This window comes from Delphinus delphis, chromosome 19 (assembly GCF_949987515.2).
Source record: "Delphinus delphis chromosome 19, mDelDel1.2, whole genome shotgun sequence".
In the NCBI taxonomy this organism is placed as follows: domain Eukaryota; kingdom Metazoa; phylum Chordata; class Mammalia; order Artiodactyla; family Delphinidae; genus Delphinus; species Delphinus delphis.
Window position 1 is genome coordinate 52,899,495 of NC_082701.1, and position 17,036 is coordinate 52,916,530.

Sequence of the window (17,036 nt, forward strand, 5' to 3'; positions counted from 1 at the left end):
ACGGTGTTTCTGGGTCTCTGCCACCTGGCGGTTGGAGTGGCGCAGCTGAATCTCCGTCTCACTGAGGTCCCCCTCCATCTTCTTCTTCAGCCTCAGAGCATCATTCCGGCTCCGGATCTCAGCATCCAGCACGCTCTGCATGGCCTCTGCTGCCCGCTGGCTGCTTCTTTAAAGCTGCTCGATTTCTCCGTCCTTCTCAGTGATCTCAGGCTCAGATTTCACCTGGTTCAACTCTAGGGGACATGCAAAATCTTGCTCTCTTCGTGCTCCAAGGAACCCTGATAAAAGTCAAGGAGTGCTTGGGATTGCCGGGGGCAGCCACCTTCTCGAATGAGGTTTTTCATCCCCATTATGATAAAATGGGTATTATTAGGCTCATTTTACAAATAAATAGAACAGTACTCAAAAAGGTCAAACAGTTTGCTTCCAAGTTGTTACTAGTAATGAAACTAGAACTGAAGCTTTGTTGTTAACAATCTTATGTCTTGAGGAGGACAGAGCATCGTTTTCAATTAGTAAAAATTTTGATGACTGTGTCTTTTTAAATAGTGACCATAAGTCAGGAGCCAACCTCTTCTCAAAAAAGACAGAGAAAGACAGAGGAATTGCTCTCCTGTTATCCTGCATAGTGCAGATTTCCCTAGAACGTCTTAAGATCTCAAAGTAAGTACTTTGATCTCTAAGTTGAATTAACTTTAACGAAAAATAAAATTCATTTTGGAGGGACTGTCACAAAAGTAAAGAGACAGCGCAAAGCCCCAAACCCCTCACTGGCCACAACTGATGATTACATCAGGATACTGCACTCTTTGGACCACACAGAATTCCCAACAGCCAAAGATGACTGTGTATAACTCTCTGTTTAAACTAAGGCATTCTGAGCTGGCTCTCAGGATGTTTGGTGATTGAGTTCTTGCTTTCTGAGAGGAAGACGTTGAGGACATAATGAACAAGTTTATTTATTCAGTAGGAGAAATATGATGGACTAGAGGACACCCAGGAGACGAAGCAGCAGAGAGCAGCTGGTCCTCCCCCCAGGGCGGGGGTGGGGCTGGATTCTTCCCATTGGAGCCCCAGTGCCTCCTGCAGGAAGGGCCCCTGGGGGTGGTCTAGTCCCCTTCCTCAGTGCCCCGCCCTCTTTCACATCCCAGACACTTGCCTCCACCTCTTCTAGGGCAGCCTGGAGGTCTGACTTTTCTTTCCACTTGCTTCTTGGTCTTCTCCACTTGCTGAAGATTCGTGCTCATTTCCGCAATCTGCACGGTTAAGTCGGAAATCTCTTCTGCAAAGGACAGGCCTGATTTAGGCTGTTTTCACAGGCTCTGTCTGATAGCACAGGCATTTGCCAGGGAATTTGGGGATTGGTGATTCATTCGTGACATTCATATAGGAGAGAACAAGTACAGTGAAACCTTTCGGGGAAGGTGTGGACAAGACACAGGTGTGTGGCCTCACCTGAAGATGCGTGGGGAGAAGCAACAGAACACCTGTATGACCCTGAACCTTCACACAGTACACAGAATGGGCACAGAGAGGACCGGGGGAGAGAGCTGTGGAGAAAACACATCGAATCATGGTCTCGGAAACAGAAGGGGCTTTAGGGGGCACTGGGTCTGGTCTAGTTTTATAGGTCAGCAGTCTGAGATCCTAAGGGATCTAGTGACAGGGTCAAGGACACAAAGCCATGTAGAGACAGAATCCATGGAAGATGTGTTCTGTAGAAGAGCAGGGAGCTTAGCAGCCCAGGGAGCCCTCAGTTCTCAAGAGCAAGGCTTGGCTGTGAGTATGCCTCACATCGGGGGAGTTTGGGTCTCAGGGTAAACTGAGTAGATGTGAGGATTTTGTGGGGCAGCAGGAAGGAGGATGCTGTGGCCAAATGGGGGAGGGGTGGCCAGAAGAGAAGGGGGACTGTCACACACCTGTTGGGGGGAGAGAGCTGGGGACTGTCACACCCCTGTGATGGGGGAGAGAGCTGGGGGCTGTCACACCCCTGTGATGGGGAGAGAGCTGGGTACTGTTACATACCTGTGATGGGGAGAGAGCTGGGGGCTGTCACACACCTGTTGGGGGGAGAGAGCTGGGGGCTGTCACACACCTGTTGGGGGGAGAGAGCTGGGGGCTGTCACACACCTGTGATGGGGAGAGCTCACCTTGCAGAATTTTGTTCTCCGGTCTCAGTGTCTCTAGCTGACCCACCACCTGCTCGTAGGCATTACGCATCTTGAAGATTTCAGTACTAAGTGACCCGGACTCTTTCTGAGCAGCTTCCAACTCAGCTTGGCTCTCATCCAATTTTTGTTTCCACTCTGTGAGGATCTAGGAGGTGACAGAGGGACACGTGAGAAGCCCAAAGGGCCAGGGACTTGGATGAGTCATGTCAACAAGGGCCGTCAGCAATGACAAGGTTGGACCCTTCTATCCTTAGGGACCAAAGAAACAGGGTGAGCCCCAAACTCAGGGGTTCCAAACTCTGATATCACTACAGAGATCTGCTGTATTCTTGAAAGATACGTTGATCTCAAAGTAAGTTGAATTAACTTTAACGAAAAATAAAATTCATTTTGGAGGGACTGCCGCAAAAGTAAAGAGACAGCGCAAAGCCCCAAACCCTCCACACTGGGAGTTGATGCTCGAGGGCCTCCCCGAAGGTGTGCATCTCACACATCTCTTGCATTGTGGCTGCCGTCAAGCGGTGGGGAAGGGCCTCATCGAAGTTCCTCCGCTTCTTGTCCAGGCAGGCGCAGGCGCTGTTGGCCTGCTCCAAATCCAGCATCAGGTCGTCCACGTCTCCCTGGAGCCTCTGCTTGGTTTTCTCCAAGGAAGCACACTCGGAGCTCACAGCCTCTGTGTTTTCCTCTGCTTCCTGGAGCCTCTGGGCCAGTTTTTTCCTGAGAGAACCAGGTTTGTTGTTGTTGACAAAGGTGGACCATTTCAGAAGTAATTATCAGATCGGAAGGGAATCGAGCCATCTATAAAGGACTGGAATTTGAGAAGACCTAGAGTTTGACGATTGGACAGTACGTATCACCTGAAGAGTCCCCAGATGGGCAAAGCAGTCACCTAGGAGGCGCCGAGGGGACCAGGCAGAATGGACTGGTGGAGAGGGGCAGGGAGACCAGGTCTGCGTGTTTAAGAAAACTCAAAGGCCTGGGGAGGAAGAGAAGGTCTGTCCTCTGTCCCTTCCCTTGTGTCTTAGGGTCGACTCTCCTACCATAACCTGGGAGCCCCTACTTGGCCTCCTCCAGCTGCTCCGTGCGCTGGATGGCGTCCGTCTCGTGTTTGGTCCTCCACTGGGCCACCTCGCTGTTGGCCTTGGACAGCGCCCTCTGCATCTCAGCCTTGGCTTCCTGCTCCTCCTCATACTGTTCCCGCAGCAGGTCACAGTCGTGGCGGGAGGACTGCAGGGCGTGGGCCAGGGCACTCTTGGCCTGCGGAATCACAGTGGTGACAGATTGCAAAAACGTGTGGCCATTTTCCAAGTTAAGGTATTTTTGTTTCAACCAGTGTTTCTTTCCCAACTTGTATCACTCCCTTGCTGCCTTCACAAACTTTGCTGTAGCAGTATATCTCCTGTTTTATTTACTTCATTTTTTAAAAAGTTGACTCCTTTATTATATTTAAATATATTTATTTAAATGGAAAACCATTAACATTTGCCATAAACAGAAGATAACTATAATAAATGCAATGGAGGTAAGGCGGTGTTTTCACCTTCTAATGAAGTACTTTGCTGCTGTGCCTCTGTGTCTGAGGCCTACTCTCTGCGTCTTAGTGAGGAACATACATCGGTGTTAGAGAGATGGTATCCAAAGTGAGACCCTTTCCTTATTTAATCAGAAGAATTGAAGTAGAATTGGAAAGAGAATACTTTTCTCACTACTTAATGCAGTGTTATGGAGTACTGTGACCATGAAAACCCCAAAAACATCTTTTGGTGTCACCAGTGGGCTGTGTCCCCACCCGGGAACTCTGACATGAGCTATGCCGTTTCCACAGCTCTGCCACCTCTTCCCAAACAGGAGGGGGACGTGCCCAGAGGCCTCCATCACTCACTCCCACCTGGTCGGGAAGACAATGTAGCTCTCATTATAATGGTCACAAAATACTTTCTGGTCAACCCGGTGCAATAACTCATATATTTTTATCCTTTTAAAGACACAAATAAACAACAAAACTTTGCCCAGGAAGGAAAGCTTAGCTGTATCCTGGCCAGAGGACAGCCTTGCTCCTGTAATGGACCTTCTCAGGTTCTGGTTCTCTCCACTCCCCCTGCCTCCACCCAGTCCACCAAATACCCCTACCCTATAATAGGAAGATGGGAGACTAATATAGCACTTCCTTTTTGGAAGGGGCAGATGGAGCTTGGTGGAGTTCCAAGAGACTGCCCTGTAAGTTTCAGCTGGCACATGGTAACCTCAGAATTACACTCATGCAGGTTTGCGGACTTCTAGATTCCTATTCTAGTGCTCGAACACCCATCGACAGCATTTACTAAGCACCTACTGTGTGCACTGTTCTGTACTTACTGTTTACTGTTACAGCGGGGCAAAATAATTCTTGCCCTTTAGAAGTTTACAGATTAATGGGGAGACATGAATTATAAACGTAAATAGCTTGATATTGACGTCAAGAAGGTGATAATGGTGTCCATGTTTATGCAGATGTCCCAAGGGTGCTCCAAATGTGGTCTCTTAGAGGAGGGGGGCTTAAATGTGGGTGTTGTAGCTGGTGATACACAAAGAGTGATGAAGGAGAAAGAGGAGGGCCTTTCAAGGGGCTGGGATGAATTGCTGGGCAGAGTGAAAGAATGCACAGAGGCAGAGATGCCCAAGCTAGTACAGTGATGGGGAGGGGATGCCCCTGGCTGGGGAGGGGCGTTTATCAGCCCCTCCAGTGGGGCACAGAGGAGCTCTGAGGATGGAGCACCCTGGTAGAGTTTTCTAGCTCTGAAGAAGGAGATCCAATGCCAAGGTCCTGTAACCTCCAAGAACAGGTTCCTTCTACTACAAGGAAGAGGAACATCACGCTTCATGATGCAGCAGTGCCCCCAGCCGGCCTGGTGACTTCTCAGGTTCCACCTGACTCTGCCTTCCTGAACAGAGGCAACCACCCTTACCGTGGTTTCTTTTTCTAGCTGCCTCTTAAGCTCCTCCAGCTGCTGGGTGAGGGCCTGCTTGCTTTCGGTTAGCTGTGAAATCAGAGCCTTCTTCTCTTCCACTTGGTGGCTCAGCTCCCCTGGCAAACAGATGTGGCCCCACGTCAGAGTCTGGCCCACCCTCTCCCACGGCCCAGTGGTCCCACCACCGGGCCCTGCCCGTCCTCACCATTTTGGGTCTGCAGCCTCGCCTTCTGCACGTTCAGATCATGGATTAACTGTGTCTGTTGGTCATCCTTGGCCTTGACTTCATTAAATTGGTCTTCCACAGTCTGGCACGTTCTTTCCACGTTACTCTTTAAAAAGAAAAGAAAAAGCCAACATGAATGGGAAACATGGGTCCCTGGTGCCCAGTAGTGAACCGTTTGACAGTTTAGCTTCTCATTAGGTAAAATAAGAATAAAAATACAGAACACATAAAGGTCAGTTTAAAAAATTGGTCATTTCAGGTTTTCTTTATTTTTATGTGTCATTGCTGCTTAATCACCAATATCTTAGACCATCAGCTTTTAATAGATAAGTATTTACTGGTTTGTAAACAAACTTTTGAGAAGATGACACTCAAAGGAACCATGGGATCTTCTTACAGTATAGTCTTTTTTTTTTTTTTTTTTTTTTTTGCGGTACCCGGGCCTCTCACTGTTGTGGCCTCTCCCGTTGCGGAGCACAGGCTCCGGACGCGCAGGCTCAGCGACCATGGCTCACGGGCCCAGCCGCTCCGCGGCATGTGGGATCTTCCCGGACTGGGGCACGAACCCGCATCCCCTGCATCGGCAGGCGGACTCTCAACCACTGCGCCACCAGGAAAGCCCTGGAACTCACTTTTAACAAAATTAGAACAGGATTGGAGCTTTCGGAACCCAAAGACCTACATTCAAGTGGATGCTAGTGATGATGATGACACTAGCAGCTGACATTTTACTGAACACCCTCTACGTGCTGAGCTTTCCACGCATACCCTCCGAGGTAGAGCTTTCCATGCAAACCCTCCGAGGTAGAGCTAATTGTATCTCCATTTCACAAGGTGGGGACTGAGGCTTCATGAGTTAAGTGGCTCACTCAGCATTCCAGATTCATTTGGAATGGGCTGAGATCTGAACTCAGGGATTCTGGCTCTAGAGTCGGAACTCTCAACCCTTGCGTCCTGTAGACCCATCCTGCCTGCGCTTCCACAAGTAATCAATGTTAGGGCGTAGTAATAAAATATCCTCACGTCGTCTGCTTGCTGCTCCAGCCTAACTTTTATTTTGGTGAGACCACTGGCTTTGTCTTCTTCAACCTGAAGATCCTCCAATGTTTGCTGATGGGCTTCCTGCAGAGATTTCTTCTCTTTGGTCAGTTTGGAAATGTTTTCTTCAAGCGCTGTCATTTCTTCTGAAAGATTCTTTACCTAAGAGAGTATCAACACCAATTGAAAGTTCAGACAATTAAACCAGAAGCTTCTGGCAAAGGCTGTTGATTCTTTTTTTTTCCCTTTTCTGTGACTTTTTTGTTTTTTGGCTACTGCTTCTTTGCCTCCGCAGCAGGTGCTCACAGTGTTGGCTGCATCCTGAAATTGGCAGCCTCTGGGTTTTTTCAGTCCTCACTGGCCTATCACAGAGCCTCAAACCCTCCCCTAAAGGCTGATTCCTTTAAAGAGGGTGTTATATGGTACAAGGAAGGACACTGAAAAATGCAAATATGCCGCCTCTGGAAGGAACACAACAGTCTATATTCATCGCAATACATCCATGGGGATTTGTTTATTAGCTGACCCGGGGTTTAGAATGAGGCAGGAAGGGGAAGAAGGACAGGCATGAGGTGCTATGCAGGAAAAGCCGGAACCGGAGTCCCGTGTGTCAGGAAGCAGGACAGCGGCACCAACCGCAGAGATTTTAAGGCGTTAAATTGAACTTTTCTCCATGTATGACGCTCTGCCAGCTCAGAGGTTGGTAATTCCTGACCTATGGGCCGAATCTGGCCACATAATAGTTTACAACTTTTGAATAAAAGTTGAAAAAACATGAGATTTCACATAAAATCTGGGATGTCTGGTTTCTCAAGGAAAATTGGAAGCTCTGGCAGTGCTGGACTCACATGGCTACCGGGCACCAGCTGGCTGGCGCTGGGCTCTGGCTGCCACCTGGGGGCAGGGCAAGTGCTCTCCAGTTTGCCGCAGTCCCCACCCCTCCCTATCACCTCCCTATCAACGCCCGGTTGTCTGTCCCACACTGACGCGGGTCATCTCACACCTGGCCAGCCTCATCCTTGCCTCTGTCTCACTGGCAACCGTTATGGTGTGAATCACGGATTGTGTTTTTCATTGACTTTTGTAAAGTGTGTGTGATTTTGTGTGCGTGTGATTTTAGTCTACATAAATGGTACCATGCTGTATGTTTCTCTTTCTTCCTTTGTCCTCTTTTACATCCATCTTGTTGCCCTGATGGCTGTGTAGTATACCCTGCCGTGCGTCCTCTGCCCCGTACCTCTCCATCCCTCCAGGGTGGACCCCGATCTTGCCTCCAGCACCCCCCACCACCAGCCACACTGCCATGAACATCCTCATACATGTCCCCTCGTGGACCTGGCAGAAGAATTCCCTGGTCTGTATACCCAGGAGCAGAATCACTGGGTTGAAGAATTCTTTTTTTTTTTTTAAATTAATTAATTAATTTATTTTCGGCTGCGTCGGGTCTTCGTTGCTGTGCACGGGCTTTCTCTAGTTGCGGCGAGCAGGGGCTACTCTTCGTTGCAGTGCACGGGCTTCTCATTGCGGTGGCTTCTCTTTGTTGCAGAGCACGGACTCTAGGCGCAGGGGCACAGTAGTTGTGGCTCGCGGGCTGTAGAGCGCAGGCTCAGTAGTTGTGGCGCACGGGCTTAGTTGCTCCACGGCCTGTGGGAGCTTCCCAGACCAGGGCTCAAACCCGTGTCCCCTGCATCGGCAGGTGGATTCGTAACCACTGCGCCACCAGGGAAGTCCGGATGTGTGGATTCTTCATTCGACTAAGAATTTCCAGATGGCGTTCCCGAAGGCCGCATCAGTCTACACTCTACCAGTAATGCACGAGGGTCCCGGTGCCTCTAACCTCGTGCATGCACGAGGGTCCCTGTGCCTCTAACTTCCCTGCCAATCCCTGGTGTGGTCCACTTTCTGCCTTCTTCATCACCTGCTTCCCTCATCATCTGCCTGGCCCTGTAGGCACATTTGTCGGCTCCCCCTGTGCCACATGCTTCTCCTGAAGCATCTCTTGGCTTGTGGAGGAAGGGTTAGGGCTAGAAGTTTGTGGTACAACCAGGCAGGCAGCCGGAGAGGGGGAAGAGCCCATGGGGTCTAGAACAGGGCAGAGGCGGACTCACTGGAATGTAACTGCCCGTCCACTGGCTCCCCTCTCACTTCTGGACAATGTTGGGTGAACGGGCTCCTTCCCCGCCCCTCTCCTCCTGGCGGGGGCTGGGCGTGCTCACCTTGTTCTCCGTGGCGTGCTTCTCCTTCTCCACCTCGGTAAGGGTCAGCGCCAGGTCGTCAGTGTCTCTTTTGAGGGAGGAGCATTTATCTTCCAGGTTCCTCTTCTTGGCAACCCGTTCAGAATTCATCCCCCCCTCCTCTTCCAGCCTCTCGTGTAGCTCCTTCACTTTGGCCTCCAGCTGAATCTTCCTTTTGATGAGCCCCTCGCACCGTTCCTCGGCATCCATCAGGCTTTCTGTTTCCTGAAAGAACCAGATCGTGATGTCTTTTAAAAAATTGAATTTATTGGAGTATAGTTGATTTACGGTGTCATGTGAGTGTCTGCTCTACGGCAAAGTGATTCAGTTATACATGTATATTCTTTTTCACATTCTTTTCCATTATGGTTTATTACCAGATATTGAATATAGTTGCCTGTGCTCTACAGTAGCGTCTTGTTGTTTACAGATTGTTATTTTGGGATCAGCCTCTTGACCAACCCCAGAAGGGAAGGGCTTTGCCCTCCAAAAGGCCATTATCCGGACCCAAGTCAAGGAGAGAGTCATGGCCACGCACACACTCGCACATATATATCATCCAAGTCCTTTTTTTATTAACCACTAAGGATGTCATCTACTGAATAGAAAATCACCTAAGCTTATCTCAAGCAAAGGCGTTCATGGCATTCAGGAAGCCTCTGCAAATTTGCCACGTTTGGACCCCCAGCCATTTTACTCTTCCTTCTACCAGGAGTTGAAAAACAACTCATCTCCTCTGTGCTTTCACAAGCTAACTACTAGTTCCCAACCATGACTACCTTTTTAGACTCTCCACAGAAAAGTGCACCCTGTGTCTCCTCAGCCCTGCCTCCTCAAGCCACGGAACTGAAAACTCCAAATAGACAAAAATAAGTGATTTTGTCATCACTTAATACATACGTGTCCCAGAAGACTCTGTATTGAATCTCTTGGAGTGGCCAGGGTTAGCTAATTATGCTCTTAAACGTAATGGGACTGTGTCTTCTCCTACCAGAGTACTGTAAGAACTGGACACACGTTTCGAGGTAAAGGATGAAAAGAGTCTGGCGGGAATAGCCTCTGTGTTTGTTGAACGTGTGCTGTGTGCTGGCGTTGTACAAGCACGAACTCACCTGATCTTCCCAACAACCCTGCGAGGTGGCTACTCTTGCTGTGCCCATTTTACAGAAAACTGAGGCACAAAAAGGATGTCACCTGCCGAAGGTCACACAGCTCCCAAGTGGGGGATCTGGGATGTAAACCAAGAGATCTGATTCCAAAACTTGTTCTGCCCTCAGTGCTTGGGAAAGGGTTCCTAACAGCTGCACGTACTGACTGGGAAAGTGAAAAGGGGAGCAGTAAAATGTTGGGGGTTTATTAAAAAGGGCAAACGATAAATGTCTTAACTCTGTGAAAAGAGACCATTATGCTGCCAGAGTGTTACCTACTCATTGTATGGTTTCATTTTCCCTATTTCTTTGATAAAAAATGCATATCTTTAAAGCATTTTAATTTTATTTTATATTTGTTGTAAAGGAAATGAACAGTAATTTATGAATTACGTATATATAAAGCATTTTTAGAGTATAATTATTTTCTTGAAAATCACATATAGAAAGTTACTCTTTCTACATTGAATTGAATGATTTAATTTTAAATATTTATTTATTTATTGCCGCGCTGTGCGGCTCGCAGGATCGCAGTTCCCTGACCAGTGATTGAACCCAGGCCACGGCAGTGCAAGCCCGGAATCCTAACCACTAGGCAACCAGGGAACTTCCAGTGATGTCTTTTTATTTACAGTTTTTAAAAAGACCTGGTGCATTCCTGACAGCTTTTTATTCTGATGACAGACACATCCCCCTCATGCCCACAGCAAAATACATCTTGCTCCGCTATGGAAGACAGGGAGAAATCAGAGCGAGCAGAAATTCACTTTGCAGATGTGTTTTCCAGGGTGATCTGAGGGCTGGCCTCCTTCCCTGGCAGGGTAGTCATGCAATACTCTGTAGGCCCACTGAGTGGCACTACTGTCTCTTGAATAGACACTGGTGGGGCCTCCTGGTCTCAGGGAGATACTCACAGACTGGACGTGCAGCTGGAGGTCATTATTTTCCTGCTGCAGGGACACCATTTTCTCCTCCAGTTCCTTCCGATGAGCCTCAGCTGTGGCCAGTTCTTCGTTGGCTCTCTCAGATTCTTCCTTCATGGTGGCTGTCTCCTTCTCGGCCTCTGCACTCTTCATCAGGGGCTTGATCTTGAAGAACAGGTTCATCCAGGGCCAGTGCTTGACGTTCATAAAACATCAGATGTTGTGCTGGATGCAGAAGATGGAGTCCCTGTGCATCGTTAGGACTGGGGTTAATGGGCCATAGCAAGGCCCAGTCTCCGCTCACCTGCCCCCCAGGCCCCATGACCTTCACCTTTCCCATCCAGGTGGGAAGGAGGGACAGCCAAGCTGTGCAGATCCTAGGGACTCCAGAGTCCCTTCTGCAAATGAAAAGCAGAGGAAACAGCACATGCAAATCTGGGAGGGGAGCGAGGGTCCAGGGCCACTGAGGGTCTCCCATCCACCTGGCCTCCATCCCCACTACCCTACTGAAAATGCTCAGCGTAAGGTGGTCAGTGGCCTCCAATTACAATGTGATGAGCTGCTTTCATTCCCATTTTATTGGGTCTTTCTCCCACATTTGAGTTGTTAACTCTCACCTTTTTTTTTTATGAATTTTTATTGGAATATAGTTGATTTACAATGTTGTGTTAGTTTCTGCTGTATAGCAAAGTGAATCAGTTATGCATATACATATATCCACTCTTTTTTAGATTCTTTTCCCATATAGGTCATGACAGAGTACTGAGTAGAGTTCCCCATGCTATATAGTAGGTTCTTATTAGTTATCTATTTTATAATATATAGTAGTGTGTATATGTCAATCCCAATCCTTTTGCCCTTGATTCCCTGATAAAACAGTTTTCCTGTTTCGCTGTGTTTAGCCATATGGGCTCCTGCTTCCTGCTGAAGTGTTGGTGTCCACCTAGGACCTGTCTCCAGCCCACTGGTCACCTCCCAGACTCTTGCCTTTCTAGGACTGATCTTTTTTCCGAACTTAGACTGTAGCCTACGTCCCAGTGACACAGACACTGTTTCCTAATCTTCATCCTCCACAGCTTCGTATCGAACTCACGTGAATCTGAAAACTCGCTTTTCTTTCCATTAAACTGGTCCCTTCTCTGAGATTTTTTTCGTTTCCATGCTGGCTTCCTTTCCCTTCGCCGGGACAGATGCCCGGGAGGTATTCTTGACTAATATGTAATGGTGGCGTGTTATGGCGATGACAACGGTAGAGCTGTATGGGATGTCGGGGAATCGGGACAAGGTGCTTCCATCAAATTCCCCTCTCCCTGACATTCCCACACAGGACCAGCCATCAGAGCTGCTGTTCCTCCTGTGGAATTACTGAAGGCCTAAGGCCCTTCAACCTTTCTTCAGTGCCTCCCCTCCTCTCCCCCATGATCTGTTTCCTAATTCAGGTCCTTGTCATCTTTTATTTGGACTTCTGTTACAGCCTGGTCTTGGCCCCTCTTGTGCTCTCAGGCCTGCTCTTCTTGTAGCTGCCAGAGCAACCTCTCAGTGTGTGTGTGTGTGTGTGTGTGTGTGTTTGGCCGTGCCGTGCAGCACACGGGATCTTAGTTCCCCCACCAGGGATCGAACCCATGGTCCCTGCAGTGGAAGTGCGGAGTCTTAACCACTGGACCACCAGGGAAGTCCCCCAGAGTGACTGCTCTGAGCTATAAACCTGATCCTCTCACTCGGCTCCTCCATGGCTCCTCATCAACTAGAAGATTTAACCTGGGCTCTTTAACGTGTCATGTGGGGACCTCCACGCCTCGCCCCAGGCATGTGACCTGCTTGTCGGTCTCCTTCCCCCCAGGCCACCTTTTCTCAGGCCATGCAAAGCCTCCTTCAGAAAATTCTTACTTGCTGACCCCTTCACACCAACCCCAACGAGTCCCCCCCACCCCGAATATAACTGACATTGCGCTTGTCATAGGCGTTAAAGCTAGCCACGCACGTGTCTGCTTTCTGCTCCTCTACGGGTTCCTGGAGGCCAGGGCTCATTTCTGCATCCCCAGTGCCAAGCAGAGGCCCCAGCACAGAACTGCAGCTCAGTAAATGTGGGTTAAAGGGGTGACCGAGTAAATTAATATCCCCGGACGAGAGCAGGAAGCCACAGTCAGCTCCAAGGAAGAGGGCGGGGAGGTGAGGGTCTGTGTCACCTCCTCTTCATAATCTTTTTTTTTTTTTTTTTTTTTTGCGGTACGCGGGCCTCTCACTGTTGTGGCCTCTCCTGTTGCGGAGCACAGGCTCTGGACGCTCAGGCTCAGTGGCCATGGCTCACGGGCCCAGCCGCTCCGCGGCATGTGGGATCTTCCCGGACTGGGGCACGTGTCCCCTGCATCGGCAGGCGGACTCTCAACCACTGAGCCACCAGAGAAGCCCCCACTCTTATATATTTTGGTCTACCTCTTTAATCATGAACTGACAGAGTTTATTTAAATTCACCTACAACTATTGTTGTAGTGCTATCTACCAGCATTTAAAAAACATTGAGGTGTAATTGGCATGTTAACATTTTACTAGTTTCAGCTGTACAACGTATTGATTCGATATTTGTATATATTGTGAGATGATCACCAAAATAAGTCTGGTTAACCTCCGTCCGTCCACATACATAGTTACAATTGTTTTGTTCCTGTGATGGGACCTGTTTCAAATGCTTTACATGTACTGGCTTATTTAATCCTCAACAGCCCTCTAAGGCGGGTTAAATATTTACAAAATGAGTCAACACTTTATAAGCGCTCACTCAATAAATAAATGAATTAATAACTAAGCGAATGCCTAAAGAAAATGCCATTTTAATCCTCCTTTTATAGACCAGAAAGCTGAAGGACTCAGCTGTGGTCCCTTGGGCAGTAGTAGGTGGAGCTGGGATCTTTTCTTTGATCATCTAATTCCTCTGCTCTCCTGTAACATTGTTGAAGCAGGACCTTGATGCCAGAAGCCCAGCCTTTGGGATTCAACAGCTTGGCTGATGAGAGAGCTGCCTCGTAGCCACAGTCTGTGTGACGGTTTGTTCTTTCCTTTGTGACAAATGGCCCTGAAACTCAGCCATATCTGTGCATCCAGGATTGTTGACGGTTAAAGGTCTGCTGTACCACATGGTGTCCTATGTCTATATATCTGGTCTCTGACTCTCAGCTTTCTCATTTATAAAATGGAGATGATTATGTTTTTCTTGCAGTGAACTGCTGTAAACAGTAGAGCTAACATAATAATGGGACTGCATTAGGCTCAGAAAACAGTTGTTATTGATGCTGTTTTTATTATGGAACACCTAAGCTGATTATTTGCCAAATATAGTGGCTCTTCACTTTGGGGGGAAAGGTTTTTAAGAATCTTATGAAAGGTATGGATTTAATGCACCTATATATGTACATAACATTTTGGATATAATTTCATAGTAGGAATGCCAGATAAAATATGCCCAGGCTGCCCAGTTGAATTTGAATTTCAGAGAAACAGTAAATACTTTTTTTTTTTAGTATAAGTATATCCCAAATATTGCATGGGTCATATTTATACTAAGAAATTTTTCACTGTCTCATCTGAAATTCGAATTTAATGGGGTGTCTCGTGGTTTTAATTTGCTAAATCAGGCAGCCCTATTTCATAGACTGAGAAGTGATAAAGGCTATCATGATCCTGTCCCCAGGGAAACACACACGCACGTGCACACAGACACATGTACACCCATACCCACACCCACAGAACTTTGCATACATTTCAGGGAGTCCTGCTCTGAGGGATTCTCACTCACCAGGAGTCTTGGGAATCAGACATCGCACAAAGTGAGGACGGGTGCTTCTTAAATTGGCCATCAATTTGTTTAAATTTTCCTGGGACACAAACCAGAAGAAGCACATTTACCTTAGCAAACGCCATTGCACTGGGCAGAAATACAACCGAATGTGGAAGTTGCCAAAAAACAAACCCTGAACACAGTGGACACAGTCTGGAAAGAGGAGCCCTTCTTCTTCCGCCCTTCTTGCTCACCCTGGCGTCGCCTGGAGACGGACACAGAGGGTGTGTCTGGTGAGTCCTGAGGACATAGTGGTGGCCTTTCCTACCCACCTGCCCCACCAGTTTTATTGAGATGTAACTGACATATAACACTGTATATGTTTAAGGTGTACAACATAATGATTTGATATATGTATATATTGCAGAATGATCACAGCATTAAGTCTACTTAACATCTATCCCTTCACTTACAGTTTCTTTTTCTTATGATGAGAGCTTTTAAGCTCTACTCTCTTAGCAACTTTCAAATATACAGCACAGTGTAATTAACTACAGTTACCATGCTGTACTTTACAACCACAGAACTTACTTATGTCATAACTGGAAGTTTGTACCTTATAACCCCTTTCCCCCAGTTCTCCCACCTCTCACCCCCCACCTCTGGCAACCACAGATCTGATCTCTGTTTCTATGAGTTTGGTTTTTTAAGATTCCACATATACATGAGATTATACAGGATCTGTCTTTCTGTGTCTGATTTATTTCACAAGAGCATAATGCCCTCAAAGTCCATTGTTGCCAATGGCAAGATTTCATTCTTTTCTGTGGCTGAATAATATTCCATTATATATGACCTTTTCTTTATCCATTTATCCATCAGTGGACACTTAGATCATTTCCATGTCTTGGCTATTCTAAATAATGCTGCAATGCACATGGGGGTATCTCTTTGGGATAGTCATTTCATTTCCTTTGGGTATATACCCAGAAGTGGAGTTGCTGGATCATATGGTAGTTCTATTTTTAATTTTTAAAGGAATCTCCATACTGTTTTCTGTAGTGGCTTCACAAATTTACATCTCCACTAACAGTGTATCGTTTTGTCAGTGGTGGCCTTTCTAAACCACTTCCTCCAAACCCTGAAGTGAGAGTTTGGTTTTCTTTTGACGTAGGAGAGCTGAGGGTTTTTTGGTTTGTTCATTTCTGTATTCTGCTTCTTAAAATTCCTCCAAACTACTCAGATTTGGGGACACTGATTTTTATCACTGTGGGAACGGAGTGGGGTGGATATGGGTGGCATTTAACTGGGAGTATAATTTAGGCTCTCTGTATCCAAGGAGAATCTTTTCCTTTAGACATCAGACATGAAATCCAACTGAATAGTTGGCAAGATTGAGATGTTCCTCTTGGTGAGTGTGGTTTCTTTCATGAGTGTCCCTTTTAAAAATTCTTGAGTCCCTGTTTATCTCTTCATGAGGAAGTAACTGAAAGTAATAACAACTGAAGTTTCTCAGAATATTCTACAAGTCCATTTTTTTCTTGTCTAAAAGGAACAGCCCAACTTAATGAGGCATCAGTGATATTGGGTCTACTTTTTCTGAATGGCTCAATTTCAGATTTATCTTCTGATATGTAATCAAGATTCAGCCCTTGGGGAAATTTCATGTCTCATTTCCCCCACCCTCCTCTCACTCCACCCTTTTGTCCCCAGGGTCTAGCATGACCATGTGTTGGGGGGGGGGGGAGGAGAGGCAGGAGAGCCACTTCCCCAGGTTCATGCCTACACAGGAACTTATGTTTAGAGTCCTGGCATCATTGCTAAGTCAGGTTATGCAATACAGTTATAGAGATGCCCTAATTAGATTTGAAGACGATGGTGTTCATCATTCAAGTTTAAAGTTATGCCCATCTTTATATTATACTGCCCAATACACTAGACATTAATTGTAAAAAATTATCTAATGAATGATTATATTGCATGAATTAAAAGCATTAATTTGTAAAATTAATGCATTTAAAATAGTCCATAATTTTTAAACCTTACTCTGGAAATTACTTTAAAAATATATAGGTAATCTTAACAAGTGATACTGGCTTGCGCAGCCATTTGGGAAAATGGTCTGGAAGTTCCTCCAAAAGTTAAACACAGAGTTACCATATGATTCAGTAGTTCCATCCCTAGGTATGTACCCCAAAGCATTAACAATATCCACATAGAAACTTCTATAAAATGTTCATAGCAGCATTATTCATAGTACCCAAAAGTAGAGAAAACATAAAGGTCCATCAACTGATGAGTGGATAGACAAAACTGTGTTAAGATCCAAGCAGTGGAATATTATTCACCTATAAAAAGAAATGAATTGCTGACACTTGCCGCAACGTGGACACCTGAAGAACATTAAGCTAAGTGAAAGAAGCCAGACACAAAAGACCATATAGTGTATGATTCCACTTACATGAAACATCCAGCATGGGCAAATTCGTAGAGACAGAAAGTAGTTTGGCCACTGCCACAAGCTGGGAAGGAGGCAGGTGAGAAGTGACTGCTAAAGGGTTACTGGTGTGATGAAA

General features: G+C 46.9%; 1 protein-coding gene across 1 annotated transcript in view; it reads right to left on the reverse strand.

Moving 5' to 3' along the window:
- The window catches only part of LOC132414267 (myosin-13-like), a 42,735-nt gene that overhangs the window by 7,286 nt on the left and 18,413 nt on the right, over positions 1–17,036 (reverse strand). The window contains 14 exon segments of the mRNA XM_069540067.1: positions 3–239; positions 242–278; positions 1,160–1,199; positions 1,201–1,282; positions 2,151–2,316; positions 2,705–2,888; positions 3,232–3,428; positions 5,117–5,235; positions 5,325–5,451; positions 6,369–6,545; positions 8,600–8,842; positions 10,680–10,951; positions 14,479–14,557; positions 14,653–14,720. Coding sequence (XP_069396168.1) covers positions 3–239; positions 242–278; positions 1,160–1,199; positions 1,201–1,282; positions 2,151–2,316; positions 2,705–2,888; positions 3,232–3,428; positions 5,117–5,235; positions 5,325–5,451; positions 6,369–6,545; positions 8,600–8,842; positions 10,680–10,951; positions 14,479–14,557; positions 14,653–14,720 — 2,028 coding nt within the window.